Source organism: Pseudorca crassidens, chromosome 6 (assembly GCF_039906515.1).
Source record: "Pseudorca crassidens isolate mPseCra1 chromosome 6, mPseCra1.hap1, whole genome shotgun sequence".
Taxonomy (NCBI): domain Eukaryota; kingdom Metazoa; phylum Chordata; class Mammalia; order Artiodactyla; family Delphinidae; genus Pseudorca; species Pseudorca crassidens.
In genome coordinates this window covers 32,646,934-32,663,204 of record NC_090301.1, presented here as the reverse complement: position 1 = coordinate 32,663,204, position 16,271 = coordinate 32,646,934, and the positions used below count along the sequence as shown (strand labels likewise).

The 16,271-nt window shown below is 34.5% G+C and overlaps 1 protein-coding gene across 3 annotated transcripts in view; it reads left to right on the top strand.

Moving 5' to 3' along the window:
• The window catches only part of NBEAL1 (neurobeachin like 1), a 176,273-nt gene that overhangs the window by 64,728 nt on the left and 95,274 nt on the right, over nt 1-16,271 (top strand). For all 3 annotated transcript variants that reach the window (XM_067740941.1, XM_067740938.1, XM_067740939.1), the window contains 8 exons: nt 1,688-1,771; nt 4,894-4,992; nt 5,083-5,663; nt 7,017-7,149; nt 7,776-7,895; nt 9,392-9,695; nt 12,388-12,473; nt 15,991-16,080. In XM_067740941.1, the coding sequence (XP_067597042.1) occupies nt 1,688-1,771; nt 4,894-4,992; nt 5,083-5,663; nt 7,017-7,149; nt 7,776-7,895; nt 9,392-9,695; nt 12,388-12,473; nt 15,991-16,080 (1,497 nt within the window). The remainder of the gene's footprint in view (nt 1-1,687; nt 1,772-4,893; nt 4,993-5,082; nt 5,664-7,016; nt 7,150-7,775; nt 7,896-9,391; nt 9,696-12,387; nt 12,474-15,990; nt 16,081-16,271) is intronic.

Genomic DNA, 16,271 nt, shown 5'->3' with positions numbered 1-16,271 from the left:
TGACAAATGATTATTACAATCAATGGACAACCCAAATCTTGGAGGAAGGGAAGAAGATGCCGAGCTCTTTGAGTCTTAATTTAGCATAAAATTTAACTTTTTTCTTTTCTAAAAACTCACCTTTACACGGGTATAAGGCAGACATATACAATTTATCTTGCTTTTCACAATACATTAGGCAATTTAGTTTGGCAGAAACTACCTATAAAAATTGCTTTGTTATTTGTCTTTCCCAGAATGTTTGTGAGAGAGCTTATGTGATATCTTTTATTAACATATTATTAGCATTATCTTAATGTCCAGGTGTATAAATAGAGCTGTGGTATAAAAGGAGACATGATAATCTATTCTCTTCTGGATGTCAAATATCAATTACAGGCTACCGTTCTGGATTTCCATATAAGTGTTAGTTCCTCTTAAAGTCTTCTTATATAGATTTATAAAATGTTATAATAATCTCTTAGAGGTTGACAATTAGTATTCCTGATTATAGGTACTGTGATGCCTAGTCCTCTACAATAAAGTCAAGAAAAAAAATCTTAGTTTTATGATATTCTGTATGCAGAATGTTTAATGCATATGATGTTTATTACACATGCAATATGTTTATTTTATGTAATAATGTTTAATAAACAAACAACATCAACAAAAACCAAGATACCAGCTTAAATAACTTGCCTGAAAATGATAGAGCTGAGCTCACAATGACAAAGATCTAATCAGTCCCCCTTTACTCAGATCATTTTTAGTGGGAGGCAGAGAGGAAAATTCTATTTGTGGGGTAACGAGCTTCAAGTCATAGTAATATATTACCAAAAGCAGATTTTGGGGTAATTTTTACAACTTTCTAGTAATTTTTACAACTTTCTAGTCCTCACACTATGCTTTCATGGTTGACTAAGTCTGTTGATATAACATTCACGTTCAGTTTTTTTACATTGTTGATGTTCTATTTTGTTTTTGTTTTTGTTTCTTTTTCTATGAATGTACTGCCCTGAAATTTAACACATCTCTTCTTTATAATGAAGCTTAAACAGAAATAGACAAAATGGAGCTGGTATTTATTTTTTCTTACAACTTCTGGCATTAAAGCTTGCCTTCTCAAAAACATGACAGTGCTTATAGATACATATTTCATTTTCTGTTCTGCCTCAAATTTCTGCATTTTATATAAAAATAGATGTATGTTATTGTTTGCAAATGTGATTGATTGATATATGCACATACCATTTCATTTATAAAACAGGGTTTGGAAACTATATAGATAAGACTGTTTTAGACATCTTATTATACATACTGATGAAATTTTAACCTAGGAAGTTTCAAGTGTATTTTTGAAGGAAAATTAAAACATACAAGAATTTCCCATGATAGCCCTCCCTCCCTTCCTCTTGAGATTGTCCATTACTTTTTAAAAGCATGTTTAAGCTTGGTGGGTTTTTTCCTCCTTAAAGCATTTTAATATAATGAGTGAATGTAACCTTATTCTTCTTGACATATGGCTTATTTTCTGTCAAGTATGTAACTTTTCTTACAGGTTTTAGTGTTTCAGAGATCCATTTCATTGGAAGAGGAATGTATTGCATGTTAAATATTTTTTTGAGGTTTTCAGAAGAAAGGCTTCCTAACTGAATACAAATCTTGAACACATTTGTTAATTTCTTACCTTTTCTTCCTCCTCTGGTAGGTGTTTCAGGTACAGTTGGATTGTTTGGCTGTGTCAACCATTCAGGCTTTGACAGCAGTAATGAACAAATCTCCAGCTGCTAAGGTAAAACATATGTCCTCAAGCTCTAAAATGTTATCATAGATATACCTGTTTTCACTATATAATTCCCAAAGTAATGTATGAAAGTATAAAATACATAAGGTTTCACTCATGAAATAATTCACAAAATATCTCATCTTTGTGTAGGAATCACTTTGCCGATAATTTAAAAGACAGATGCCTATGGGCAGTACTTTGGGATTATTTAAAGCATTGATGACTGACTGCAAGCTCTAGGGATTTACAGCATCAGTCAACGAATGGGAAGAGAGCACTGGTGTTGAAATGTTGAAAGGATCATTTTAAGTGATTATTTGATTAGTGCATTTAAAGAATTAAATTTTATATCATAATTTTTCTTCATTAATAAAATCACTCTTTCACTATTTGGTCAGTTTATGACCATCTAGAATATGAAAAATTTTCACATGTGAACAGCCCTGTCAATTTGGGACTTGTTTTTCCAGATGGCCTTGGAAATTCTGCTTCTTTGTTTGTAGTCACTGACCCTCAGGATTTTCTTTCCCTTCTCATTCACTACCACTGACTCTGCCCTGCAGTCCACTTATGCTGATTCTGTGCTAGTAGTTTTCCCACTGAGTACTTTTAAGGATTAGTGACATCATCTGTGTAAAATGGTAAGCAGAGTGCCAGGCACAAGGTAAGTGCTCAATAAGTATGTGTCTATAATTATTTTTACCATTTTACCTTCTTATCCACCACTTCTAATATATTTCATTTAGTACCAGAAATAAATGAGTTATTCCTTGTTCCCTAAGCCATGCTTTCAGTTGTATTTCTTACTTTCTATTGGTTTTTGTTAGGAGACTGACTTTCCCTATAAATGTTGCTATATATAACTCATGGTTAAATTCCTGCTGAATAGGCTTTTACAACTATCACAGGCTGGCATGGAAGTCTAATCTCCATTTATAATAGTTACTTAAGGAACAAATTATTTTAAGTTCTAAGTAATTGGTTTATGAATATAATGGATTGCCTATACTGTATTATGAAATTCAAACCTGAAATGATGTCCAGGTCTTTTTTAAATATAATTTTTTAAACTATGTTATGTGTTGCATGGCTTAAAATTCGAAAGATTATTTTTTAAAATGCCTTTTGAAAAAAGACTTTTTTCCTATCCTTGGCCCACAGTCAACTAATTCCCCTTCCTAGAGACAACTAGTCATACTTGTTTAAATCTTTTGATTTTATAATGAGTGTATATATATTTGCCTAACTTACTGGACCAATTTAGTATTGCTAGTTTTTTTTGTGTTCTTTACATTTTACGTTATGGCTTTTGGTACCCACTAGTCCAAGTGTGACTTAGAGCTTATTAAATTGAACTTCGTGCTCCAGATAATTTAGATCATTTAGATATTGGGTTGGCCAAAAGGTTCGTTCATTTTTTTCCCATAAGATGGCTCTAGTAGCACTTAGTTGTCCTTAACTTCATTTGAAACAGTTTTGCTAGATTGTATGACACCTGTCATATCAGAGTGCATTTTGAAAAGAACTTAACAAAATTGGTGAATTTTTGTATAGCCATTTTAATATTGAAAATGGAAGAACAAAAGCATCATTTTCGGCATATTATGCTTTATTATTTCAAGAAAGGTAAAAACGCAACCGAAATGCAAAAAAAGGATTTGTGCAGTGTATGGAGAAGGTGCTGTGACTGATCGAATGTGTCAAAAGTGGTTTGCGAAGTTTCGTGCTGGAGATTTCTTGCTGGATGATGCTCCACGGTCGGGTAGACCAGTTGAAGTTGATAGTGATCAAATCGAGACATTAATTGAGAACAATCAACGTTATACGCCGGAGATAGCTGATATACTCAAAATATCCAAATCAAGTGTTGAAGACCATTTGCACCAACTTGGTTATGTGAATCGCTTTGATGTTTGAGCTCCACGTAAGTTGAGCGAAAAAACCTTCTTGACCGTATTTCCGCATGCGATTCTCTACTTAAACGTAATGAAAACGTTCCATTTTTAAAACAAATTGTGATGGGTGATGAAAAGTGGATACTGTACAATAATGTGGAATGGGAGAGATTGTGGGGCAAGTGAAATGAACCACCACCAACCACACCAAAGACCGGTCTTCATCCAAAGAAGGTGAGGTTGTGTATATGGTGGGATTGGAAGGGAGTCCTCTATTACGAGCTCCTTCCGGAAAACCAAATGATTAATTCCAACAAGTACTGCTCCCAATTAGACCAACTGAAAGCAGCACCTGACAAAAAAGCGTCCGGAATTAGTCAACAGAAAATGCATAATCTTCCATCAGGATAACACAAGACCACATGTTTCTTTGATGACCAGGGAAAAACTGTTATAGCTTGGCTGGGAGGTTCTAATTCATCTGCCGTATTCACCAGACATTGCACCTTCAGATTTCCATTTATTTAGGTCTTTACAAAATTCTCTTAATGGAAAAAATTTCAATTCCCCAGAAGACTGTCAAAGGCACTTGGAAGAGTTCTTTAATCAAAAAGGTAAAAATTTTGGGAAGATGGAATTATGAAGTTGCCTGAAAAATGGCAGAAGGTAGTGGAACAAAAGGGTGAATACATTGTTCAGTAAAGTTCTTGAAGAAAATGAAAAATGTGTCTTTTATTTTTACTTAAATACCGAAGGCACTTTTTGGCCAACTCAATACAAAGAGCAGAGGGAAAACCGTACCCAGGTTTTTTGGCCACTACTCAAAATTGCCAGGAGTCTTTAATCTAGTTCTTTGAGGCTACTGACTCCTTTATTCCTAAAGTCTCCTCACTTTTTCTCCATTTTTGTTTTGATTTCAAGTAATATTGTACTAATAACAAATCAAGTGAAGAAAGTAAAGGTATCTGCAAGTAGTATAACAATTTTATAATACACAGTCTTTGCTAATGCCATTTGTTTTACATTTTGGTATTTTATTGTAGCATTGTATTCCAGAAGGTATATGGAATATATTTAAGATGAAGACACCTGACTTAAGAAAACAGAAATATTGAACTCATAATATTTTAATATTGTTAATTAACTTAAATGGGTATTACTCAACATTTTTAATATTCTAACAAATTCAGTCTTTGAAAATCTGTTTTGATGTATTGATTTCTCCTCTCTTAGGAAGTATTTAAAGAAAGAATTGGTTATACACATATGTTTGAAGTATTAAAATCACTGGGTCAGCCACCCCTGGAACTACTTAAAGAACTTATGAATATGGTGAGTTTTTTTTAGCTTTATTAGAAGAAGTTCCATCATTTTTGTATCAAAGATGGTAACTAACCTTTTGTCTCTTATGTTGCTTTACAGGCTGTAGAGGGTGATCACACTTCAGTTGGAATTTTGGGCATTAGTAATGTCCAGCCTCTCTTGCTTCTTATCCAGTGGCTTCCAGAGCTAGAATCCCATGACCTGCAAATCTTCATCTCTGATTGGCTGAAAAGAATTTGTTGTATTAATAGGCAAAGTCGAACTACTTGTGTCAATGCAAACATGGGAATTAGAATCATTGAAACCCTTAATTCCCATTCTTCCCTCCATCGAACTTGTGCTGAGAACTTGATTGCACTCCATGGTTCATTGGGGAGTCAGTCAGTGAGCGCAGAAGAAATCCGTCAACTACTAAGATTGTTGAGAGTGGATGAATCCGAGTACATTCACCCCTATACCACTCTTGTAACTCGAGCAATCCTGACAATGGCCCGAAAACAAAGTCTAGAGAGTGCACTGCAGTATTTTAATTTGTCACATAGTATGGCAGGAATTTCTGTGCCTTCCATACAGAAATGGCCAGGGTCTGCCTTTTCTTTCAACGCTTGGTTTTGCTTAGATCAGGATCAGTTGACTCTTGGCAATGCTAACAAAGGAGGAAAAAGAAAACAATTATACAGGTACTGGTACAAGTTATGGAATATAAATGAATACTGTCATAATATATGCTGTGATTCTTAAACAGGAAAACGTTTTTCTTAGCATCTATTTTTTTATTCCTCGAATACCTTTTTTTTAAAAAACTTTTATTTTATTTTTATTTATTTATTTATTTATTTTGCGGTAGCGGGCCTCTCACTGTTGTGGCCTCTCCTGCTGCGGAGCATAGGCTCCAGACGCGCAGGCTCAGCAGCCATGGCTCATGGGCCCAGCTGCTCCGCGGCATGTGGGATCTTCCCGGACCGGGGCACAAACCCGTGTCCTCTGCATCGGCAGGCGGACTCTCAACCACGGCGCCACCAGGGAAGCCCCTATTTTATTTTATTTTATTTATTTATGGCTGCATTGGGTCTTCGTTGCTGCACGTGGGCTTTCTCTAGTTGCAGCGAGTGGGGGCTACTCTTCATTGTGGTGCACGGGCTTCTCATTGCAGTGGCTTCTCTTGTTGCGGAGCACGGGCTCTAGGCGTGCAGGCTTTGGTAGTTGTGGCACACGGGCTCAGTAGTTGTGGCTCGCGGGCTCTAGAGCGCAGGCTTAGTAGTTGCGGTACACGGGCTTAGTTGCTCCGTGGCACGTGGGATCTTCCCATACCAGGACTCAAAACTGTGTCCCCTGCATTGGCAGGCGGATTCTTAACCACTGCGCCACCAGGGAATTCCTAAGCATCTACTTTTTAAATGTACAACAATTTATCTGAAGCCTCTCCTCCTTAGGGTGTACACAGTTTAATTATAAGTGCTTTGTTGCTTTCATAATAATAGTTGTATATCTCAAATATTTTGCTAGTTAAGTTCTGAAACTAATTTGGAAACAAAGTTCCTTCTTAAAATTATTGTAAAAGTGGAGGAAAAAGGAATAGTAAACTTGAAAATGAATGGTGATTTCTTTGTTCTATTGAGGATGCTACTATATATTTATATGAAGGACCAGAAAAACCTATGTGTTTCCAAACTTAGTTACTTCAGTAACTAATACATTTTAATATGCCTTGTGATTTTTTAAGACTTTATTCATTCTTTCTGAATCTTATTTGGAAGAATTTTGAAGATTTGATAGTTTATAGGTTTGCTAGAGTTTGCTAATGGCATTCTGTGTATAAGGCTACCTTTTATAATTTACTAAACTGCTATGCCCAAAAAAGATTTAAAAATCAAGTTTGAGGCAAGGTGGGATTGATGGTGTGTGACAATAGAATGTAAGCCACAGTGTGTTTTGTAAAGATATTCATGGTGAAGTTATGGTTTTGTGTGCCCCAGTGATGATGAAACTGTACAACTGACTTCAAAAGTTCTGATAATACATACTTTTGTTAGCTTTTTTACAGGAAGTGGCATGGGTTTTGAAGCTTTTATTACCCATTCAGGTATGTTGGTTGTGGCAGTGTGCACGAAAAGAGAATATGCAACAGTTATGCTTCCTGACCACAGTTTCTGTGATTCCCTCTGGGTAAGGCTTTAGGGCATCACATCTAACTTCTGGGTTCTTTCCTTTAAAAAAAACACACGTTTGGTGTGTGTACATCAGGTGTTATCATCTGCTTGTTGAGAGTTGATTAATTTTATGTTAAAGTTCTATTCATGTTGAAGTTTACCTATAAAGGAGTTAATACCATTTATCATAATCTCAGTGGTAATCATCTTTCTGCTAAAAAATTAGATTGAAATGTTATATTTCTTTCAAGTTTTCTAGAATCAAATTTGATTTTGAATTACAATTTAAAATGAGAGCAGAAATTGTTAAAAAACAGTGCATTTCTGTTGCTTTTCTTAAAAAATAAAATGCTTCTCATTAGAAACATTAATTCTAAAGAACACTCATAGACTTGGAAAATGCAGAAAAGGTACTATGTTACAATTGTGTGTAGATTTTCTAGAATAGTCAGAAGGTCTTTTATAGTACTACAGGCAAAATTGTTACTTTAACAACATCATTTTAATCAGCGTTTAATTATGCTTAAACTTACTGTTCTACCTTTCACACAAACTAGTTATATAGTAATACTCTGAAAACATTTGTTATTGCAAAGACTTAATGTAATTTTTACTTTTTAAATATATGTTTTACTTTACCAGCACAACATAACCATTGTTCACATGCCTGGAAAAAGGCCCTTTGGTCAGAGCCTTGTATATATCTATGACAATGGACAGCAGAAGGTCTCTGCCCCTCTGAGATTTCCTGCCACGAATGAAGTAAGCACATCTAACCTACTCTTTTTTTTTTTTTTTAATAAATATTTATTTTATTATTTATTTATTTTCCTTTTTTTGCGGGGTGGTCGTGTCGGGTCTTAGTTGCAGCACATGGGATCTTTGTTGAGGCATACAGGATCTTTCCTTAGGCACACGGGTTCTCTCTAGTTGTGGTGTGTGAGTTTTCTCTCTCTAGTTGTGACGTGCATGGGCGACAGGGCACGTGGGCTCCAGGGCGTGTGGGCTCTATAGCTTGCGACACGCGGGCTCTCTCATTGAGGCGCGCGGGCTTAGTTGCCCCATGGCTTGTGGGATCTCAGTTCCCTGAGCAGGGATCGAACCCGCACCCCCTGCATTGTAGGGTGGATTCTTTACCACTGGACCACCAGGGAAGTCCCTAACCTACTCTTTATGGGACCAGTTGATTGCAAACTCTTGAAAATTTTTTCAGTTTAATGTATAAGCTTCTGTTTATTCTAAATATGTGCCTGTAAGTCTTAGTGTTTTCTGCATACTAAGATATAGTAAGTTAATATTTAATTCTGTTAGCCTGTCGTCATTAGATGAAGTCAGACAACATATAATTAAAAAAAACAATTCAAGGAAGAAACAAATGTAATTAAAGTCTTAGAAGAATAGACTCATAACAGGAAAGCCAAAGAAATTGAATAGAGCAGGACAAAGGATCATTTAATAAAGCTCTCCAGGTATACCAGATATTTAGATGCACTCTTTTCCATCATCGAATTTTTCATTGATTTTAAAACAATAATGAAGAAACCTTAAATATTTACATTGTAGTTAGGGATAAGATAGAATTTATTTACTGAGGTGATTCTTAAGCAACATTAGTGTGAAAGTTCTTTGAGAATTTTTGGACATTTTTGAAAGGGCCTTTTCTGAAGATAATGGAATGGATTCAATTATTTTCCAAGTCCTTCTAGGATTCCAGTAATTTCTTGTTGCTGTTCATGTCTATGATCACTTCAGGATAATCTGTAATTAGCAGTATTATACTGATGTGTAATTCTCTGCTTATAAATTTTAAGGGAGAAAGGTGGTTTTCTCTACTTTAGAATATAGTGAAGTAAAAAAGCTTTTACTAAATACTCATTAAAATTAAATGAGTAAATTAAATTATGAGTAAATTAAACTCATTAAAATTAAATGCGTAAAATTAAATGAGTAAATTAAATTTAGTAAATGAGTATTTACTAAATACTCATTAAAATTTAATTACTCATCAAAAATTCAAACTTTACGGAAGGATGTAAAGTGAGTTATAAAAGTAATGCATCCAAATCCCATAGGCCAAATGTAACATCTGTAATGATACCTTATGTATACACACACATGCACACAGCATGATCCACTAAAAACAAAACTTTGTTTTTCAGTGTATTGCTTAATTTTATGTACTGTTTTATTTTAAATATGAGGATAGAGATTTAATTAAAATGTGTAATTTATTATATTTGTTTGTTTCTTACTTTTAGCCTTTTATTTCTTGCTGCATTGGTTCAGCTGGGCAAAGAACCACCACTCCTCCACCATCCCAAATCCCAGATCCACCTTTTTCTTCTCCCATTACCCCTCATCGAACATCATTTGGTGGAATTTTGTCATCAGCTTCCTGGGGAGGAACAATGGAAAAATCAAAGTTGATTACCAAATTGATATCAGCTGGAACACAAGACAGTGAATGGGGGTGTCCCACATCTCTGGAGGGTCAGCTGGGGTCTGTTATCATCTTCTATGAAGCACTGCAGCCTCTTCAGGTGAAGGCATTATATTTAGCAGGTGAGCATGTACCCTCATACTGCCTAATTAAACTGAAATTGTTTTTTCTGTTGCCTAAATATATTCTGAAGAATATATTTGATCTAAAGAATGTACAGTTGGCCATTGAACAACTCTAGGGTTAGGGGTGCCAATCCTTCATGAAGTCAAAAATCCACATATAACTTATGTCGGCCCTCCATATATATGCAGTTCCTTTGTATGCATGGTTCTGCATCTGCGGATTGTGGTACTGTCTATTTACTATTGAAAACAATCCACATATGAGTGGACCTACACAGTTCACCTCATGTTGTTCAAGGGTCAACTATATTTGTTTTAACTGGAACTGAAAGGGAAGAAAAAGCCCACCACACATCGTACTTTTACTCCCCTTAGCTTTATTGAGATATTGACATTATAACATACATAAGTTTAAGGTATACAATGTGCTGATTTGATACACGTATACCCTGCAAAATGATTACTGTAATAAAGTTGGTTAACACCTCCATACCCTCACATAATTACCATTTTTTAACGTGTGTGTTGATAACATTTAAGATTTACTCTCTTCACAACTTTCAAGTACATTATAATTAATTATAGTATACTATACATTTTTTGATATGCATAAAAAAACAAAACTTTGAGAAATATTTCAAATATCATCCATAATACTGCCTGTGTTAGTCTATTAGGACTGCTATAACAAAATACCACAGACCAGATAGCTTAAACACTATTTTCTCAGAATTCTGGAAGCTAGAATTCAAGATCAGGTTTCCGTCAGGCTTGGTCTCTAGTGAATTCTCTATTCCTGGCTTGTAGATGGCTGCCTTCCTGCTCTGTCCTCACATGGAATATGTTCTCTGTGTGTATGTGCAGAGAGAGATCTCTGTTGTCTTTTCCTCTTCTTATAAGGGGCCCTATTGAATTAGGGCCTGACTTTTATGACATCATTTAGCCTTAATTACCCCTTACAGGCCCTATCTCCAAATACAGTCACACTGGGGGTTAGAGCTTCAACATAGGAATTTTGAGTGGGCGGGTACACAATTCAATCTATAATACTGCTGGTGCTTTTGACAGATTTTAATACATTGATGAAACAAAGTGTAAGTTTGTCTTCATAAGAAGTCACACAACTGATTCTGGAGTCATATGAGTCTTATTCAAAACTTGTCATTTTTATAATTTATATAGTAATATATCTGAAGAATTCATGAAGGCATTAGAATTAGGAGCTCTTGGATAAAATTACAAGTTTTTGTTTTGGCTTTTACTTTTTCATTTGGCTCTGATTTTATTTTTATTTTTGGGGATTTTTTTGGTTGTTTTTTTTTGCGGTACGCGGGCCTCTCACTGTTGTGGCCTCTCCCGTTGCGGAGCACAGGCTCCAGATGCGCGGGCTCAGCGGCCATGGCTCACGGGCCCAGCCGCTCCGCGGCATGTGGGAGGAGGGATCCTCCCAGACCGGGGCACGAACCCGTGTCCCCTGCATTGGCAGGTGGACTCTCAACCACTGCGCCACCAGGGAAGCCCTTGGCTCTGATTTTAAAGATACACACTGGTTGTTATTGGATCATAACTATTTGCAAAATTCAGGAGTTAAGCCTATAAGTAGTTATGTATATTAACTCTGCAGCTTAGCTTATTATTTGTCAGAATGTCTTTTTTTAGATTACATGGAGTTTTGAGACGGATGTCTCTGTCCACACTTAAAAAGTTTGTATTAGAACCTTGTCGTTACTTTAAAACTCACCAAAGTATTTGAAGCTGACCTTTAATCTAAATAAATTCCAAGTTAATAATAAGTCATTTAGTGTAGTCATTATAGCTATATAGTTTGGATTTTACTCTTACAATTTTCCTACTTAAAATTCTACTCTTATAAATAATAATTATTTGTTATGTATTATAATGATTATTTTTAATGGCTACATAATATTTCATTAGATTCATAATGCATGATTTACTTAGGTTGTTTATAATTTTTAATAGTTATAAACTTCAAAGATTAAATATGATGAACTATTGTACCAATTTTTTTTTTTTTGTATTTTGATGGATTTGCTTATGATAAGTTCCCAGGATAAATATTCAAAGGGTGTGAATATTTTTATAGCTCTCAATACATGTTACCTACTCAGTTTTCATAACGGATATAACAATTGACAGTGCCTACCAGTAACACATAAGTATATCCAACTCACTACAGCCTCATTAAGATGGAATGGTAAATACTGTTTCCTCCATTTTTTGAAGTCAAATGGAACCTTGCTTTAATTTGTAGTTTTGTTTTTTTTTTTTTTTTAGTAAGGTCAAGAGTTTTTTCCTACTCATTTGCTGTTCCATTTCTGTGATATCTATTCACATTGATTGGTTGTTTTGCTGTTTTATCTTACAACTTTGAATTGTTTTACATTTGATAAATGTATAAACTTTGTTATGTTTTATATTAGTTTTTAATGCTATATAAAATTTCCTTTCTGTAGTAGAGATTGATCTACCCCCTCTCCGAACTTTACTAGGTGTTAGACGAATTGGATGTGATATAAAAATAAAGTACATTTTGGCTAATGTGTTTTAACTGTGTTATATAAGAAGCTTGAAACAGCTTAATTAAAATTTTTTTTCTGATTACACAGACCTGAGGAGGCCATATATATTCAATGATTTGTGTGTGTATGTGTGTATAAATAATTTTCAGGTCCAAACTGTTTAAGCCCTTGGAAATTTCAAGAGTCTGACATGGCTGACCTGCCTGGTAACATCCTTCTTCACTACACTGCAAAGGTCAGAGTAAATGCATGGACTGTCCATCTAGCTGTAACTATGCTGTGAACTAAAATTCCATTTTTATTCCTTTTGTCATTTCAGTGGGTAATTGAGAAGAAGGGGCTTGAATTACTGTTAAAAATTATTAATTTTCAAAAGAAGATGAGAAGCAGTAAAAATTAAGCTGCAGTTCTCAGCTGTGGTTCAAGTGTTATCATTATGTCATCCCAGTTGTATGAATGGAAATGGTTGTAGTGGGAATTTGTACTAATGAATCAACTTCAGTAAATGAAATTGTTTAAATGTATTCTTCTTTTTTGGAAGGAGAGTTGAAACAGAATTGTGCTCAACTTTTTCTTTGTTTATTTTTTAAATTTTTTGGCTGCGCGGCTTGTGGGATCTTAGTTCCCTGACCAGGGAATGAACCTGGGCCCTCGGCAGTGAGAGCGCAGAGTTCTAACCACTGGACTGCCAGGGAATTCCCTGTTTATTTTTAAAATGTGGTTAACAAGAAAACAAAAGAAATGTTTACATCAGAAGGAGAAGAAAAGCTACATATACGCATACCATGCCCAGTCCTTTTTCCTTCAAGAAAAGTCATTTATCTAGTGAAAGTAATTGAGGTTAGCAAGGGCTGAGGGAAAGATCAAAGGTAGAACTGGGAGGAAGAAAAGGGAGAAGTGGCATAAACAATATTAATTGCCTTCATTATATTTAATGTTACTTTAACCCAGAAGTTGCTTCTGTTGTGTGATATTATACATCATAGACCTTTCCCCCGCTAGTTGAACCAGCTAGTACATTGTCATAATTTATTACTTTGAACACTTGTTTATGTGTAACCTAATAAAATTTACTTGTCAGGTGGTATTTCCCCTTAACTTTTAATTTTGATTAATTTCAAACCTAGAGAGAAGTTGAAAGAATGGTAAAGTGAAATCCTGTATACTCTTTACCTAAATTCACCAGTTACTAACATTTTGCTGCACTTGGTCTTCATCTGTCTATCTCAAATCATTTGTGAAAGCAGATCAACATAGCAATCAAGACACTTTACTCCTAAACTTTACAACATAATCATTAACCTCCCTGAGAAAATGATCAATAATTCATGTCCTTTACAACCCATGTTCAAATTTTCCCAGTTTTCCCCAAAATATTTGTTGAGCCTTTTAAAAATTTAATCTTGGATCCATCTGAACATTGCATTGGTTATAATATCTCTTGAGTCTCTTATTTTTTATTTGTTTGGTTTTTATAATACTTTTTCCCAAGGATATACATGTTTGTTTACCAAACTAGATTTTAAGTTATTTCCTGGCAGGGACTATCTCTTTCTTTTTTTCCTCCAGGGACTATCTCTTATACTTATTTTCATTACAACTATTCCGTATAGCTGGATAGGAAATAATTGGACTTAATCTCACTAATCGGTGACATGTCTAGACATGTGATGACTAACTGAGTCTTTTTGGCATATCCTTTTTTCAAAGTAACTTTGATTTTAATAATATTAAGGTTGAATTTTTACTTTTGGAAGTAAAAATTCTGTAATATTTAAAATAGCTATTTTTGGTCACAAAACCCGATATGACAAATATATACAATAAAACAGTTTATTGGAGGAACATTTCTTGAAAATGGTAACATATCATGATACAAGAATTCTGTGGTTAAATAACGTTGAGGGAATGTTGCATTCTGTGTATCCTTCTTGGAGATGGATTATACACTTGAAAAATTCTGCTTATAAAGAAACTAGTTCACATTTGTTTTATCCTACTTTTTCACCAGTTATTTGAACATAGAACACATTTTGATTTTCATTTCACTTATTAACAAGTGGTAGTTTGGGAAAAGCTACTCCAGGAAATTTTAACAGTCAACAGTTTTTCGTCTTTGTACTTATTTGTAGGAGGTGTTTAACCATCAATTTAAAATTTTTTGAGTGTTCTCTTTGTGCCAAGAGTTGTCTGAACTTTTAGGATACAAAGATGAGTAAGTTAAAACCTCTGGCTTTAAGAAGCTTACAATCTAAAGTGAAATAAATGTGTAAAAAATAAGTGCAATATAATTTTATAAGCATTTTTTAGCTACCATTTATTCGGTGTTTACAATGTATTAAGCACTATGCTAAATGTTTCACATGTACTGTTTCACTTAATCTTTACAAAAGCTCGGAGGGTTATGTTCTACTCTTTGTATCTTTTCTAAGCTCTAGTTGTCTGAGGCTGAGGAAAGATAAGTAACTTGCCTAGCCTCATAATTCTAGTTAATACCTAACCTGTTTAATGCTTAACCACTATACAATATTTTTGTGTTGGAATTATATACAGAATACAGTGTGGGTACAAAGAAAGAGTGGTTGGTTCTTCCAGGAGGATAGAATATCATAGAAAAGATGGTTTGATTTGTGTTTTAAAAGGCGGAGTAAAGGGAGGGATGTTCAGTGAGCAACACCTACAAAGGCATAGAATGTAAAGCTGGATTCTGTGTGTATTTGGGTATAGGTCACTGAGTGGGAGCAGTTGGCCAGAAATGAAGTTAGAGGGCCAAGTGGAGGCCAGATCATAGCAAACCTCTTATGCCAGGCTAAATAGTAGGCAATGGATAGGATTTTAAGAAGAGTGATATGATCAGGTTTGCATTTTAGAAAAAGGTCTTGAGCTACAGTGTCAAAGTTGGATTGGAGAGAGAGACTGGAGGCAGTCATACCATAGGGAGATTACTGTGTTTGGACAGGTCATAGATACATAGTACCAAACTAAGGTAGTAATTGGAGAAAGACTTTTCTGTCTCGGAGACTAATACAGTTTACATTGAGTTAAATGTAAACTCAATTTACATTTACTTTATTAAATCAATGTTTCTCAGTTGCCTTAAGAGAAAAGCAACAACCACATCATCTGTGCTAAAATTTGTAGGTTTCTTTATTTTCTTTTGGTCTGGGGATTAGATTCAAGAATGTTTCATTATCTGCCAGTTCACAGGTTACATGTGAGGTTCCCTGGTTTATAAACCTTTATGGAAGTTAACAAATAACTTTAACAGTTTCTAGAGTTGCAGACAAAGCTCTTAATTTGAATATAACTAAAATTGTCAGTCAGTAATATAAGGGAAAATAATGTCTTGTGCCTGTGGTTTGATTTTTGTATTGTGATATAATTTTCTGTACTAATGGGAATAAAACATTGAATTTTTTAAAAAGTCAAAAATCTGTTTGCATATATTGGTTTAGAATAGAAGGAATTTTAAACTATGTGATTGGTAAATGGTAAGTTCTAGCTAATCCTTATCTGTCAGATGACAAGCAGCAGTGACCTGCATTTGATGAGTGAGTGCATTAGAATCTAGTCCCTGATTCTTTTAAAAGACAATCAGAGAATAGTAATACTAAACTTAATATTGTAAGCATCTTATCCTTGACTATACTATATACCTTTTAAAATTATGGTGAAATGTTCCATATATAGTTAAAGTTATGTTTTGTCTTCATTGTTCTTAGCTGTTTGCCATATTTTTCTTTTATTTTTAGGCCTGCAAAAATTCAATCTGTCTTGATTTATCTACTAATTGTTTGCATGGAAGGTTAACAGGAAACAAAGTAGTAAACTGGGACATTAAGGTAAGTTAATGATGAACGATGGGCAACGTATTATTTAAGTGTACTGATCCTTTAAAAACTTTTGTCTTTTGAGCACCACCAGATTGATCTGAATAAGTCCTGTTTAAAATGTTTGCAGATACACAGTTTGAAGGATAATAAATAAGTAGTTGAATGACTATTTGTTTGTAACGTAATTACCTTTTTAAACT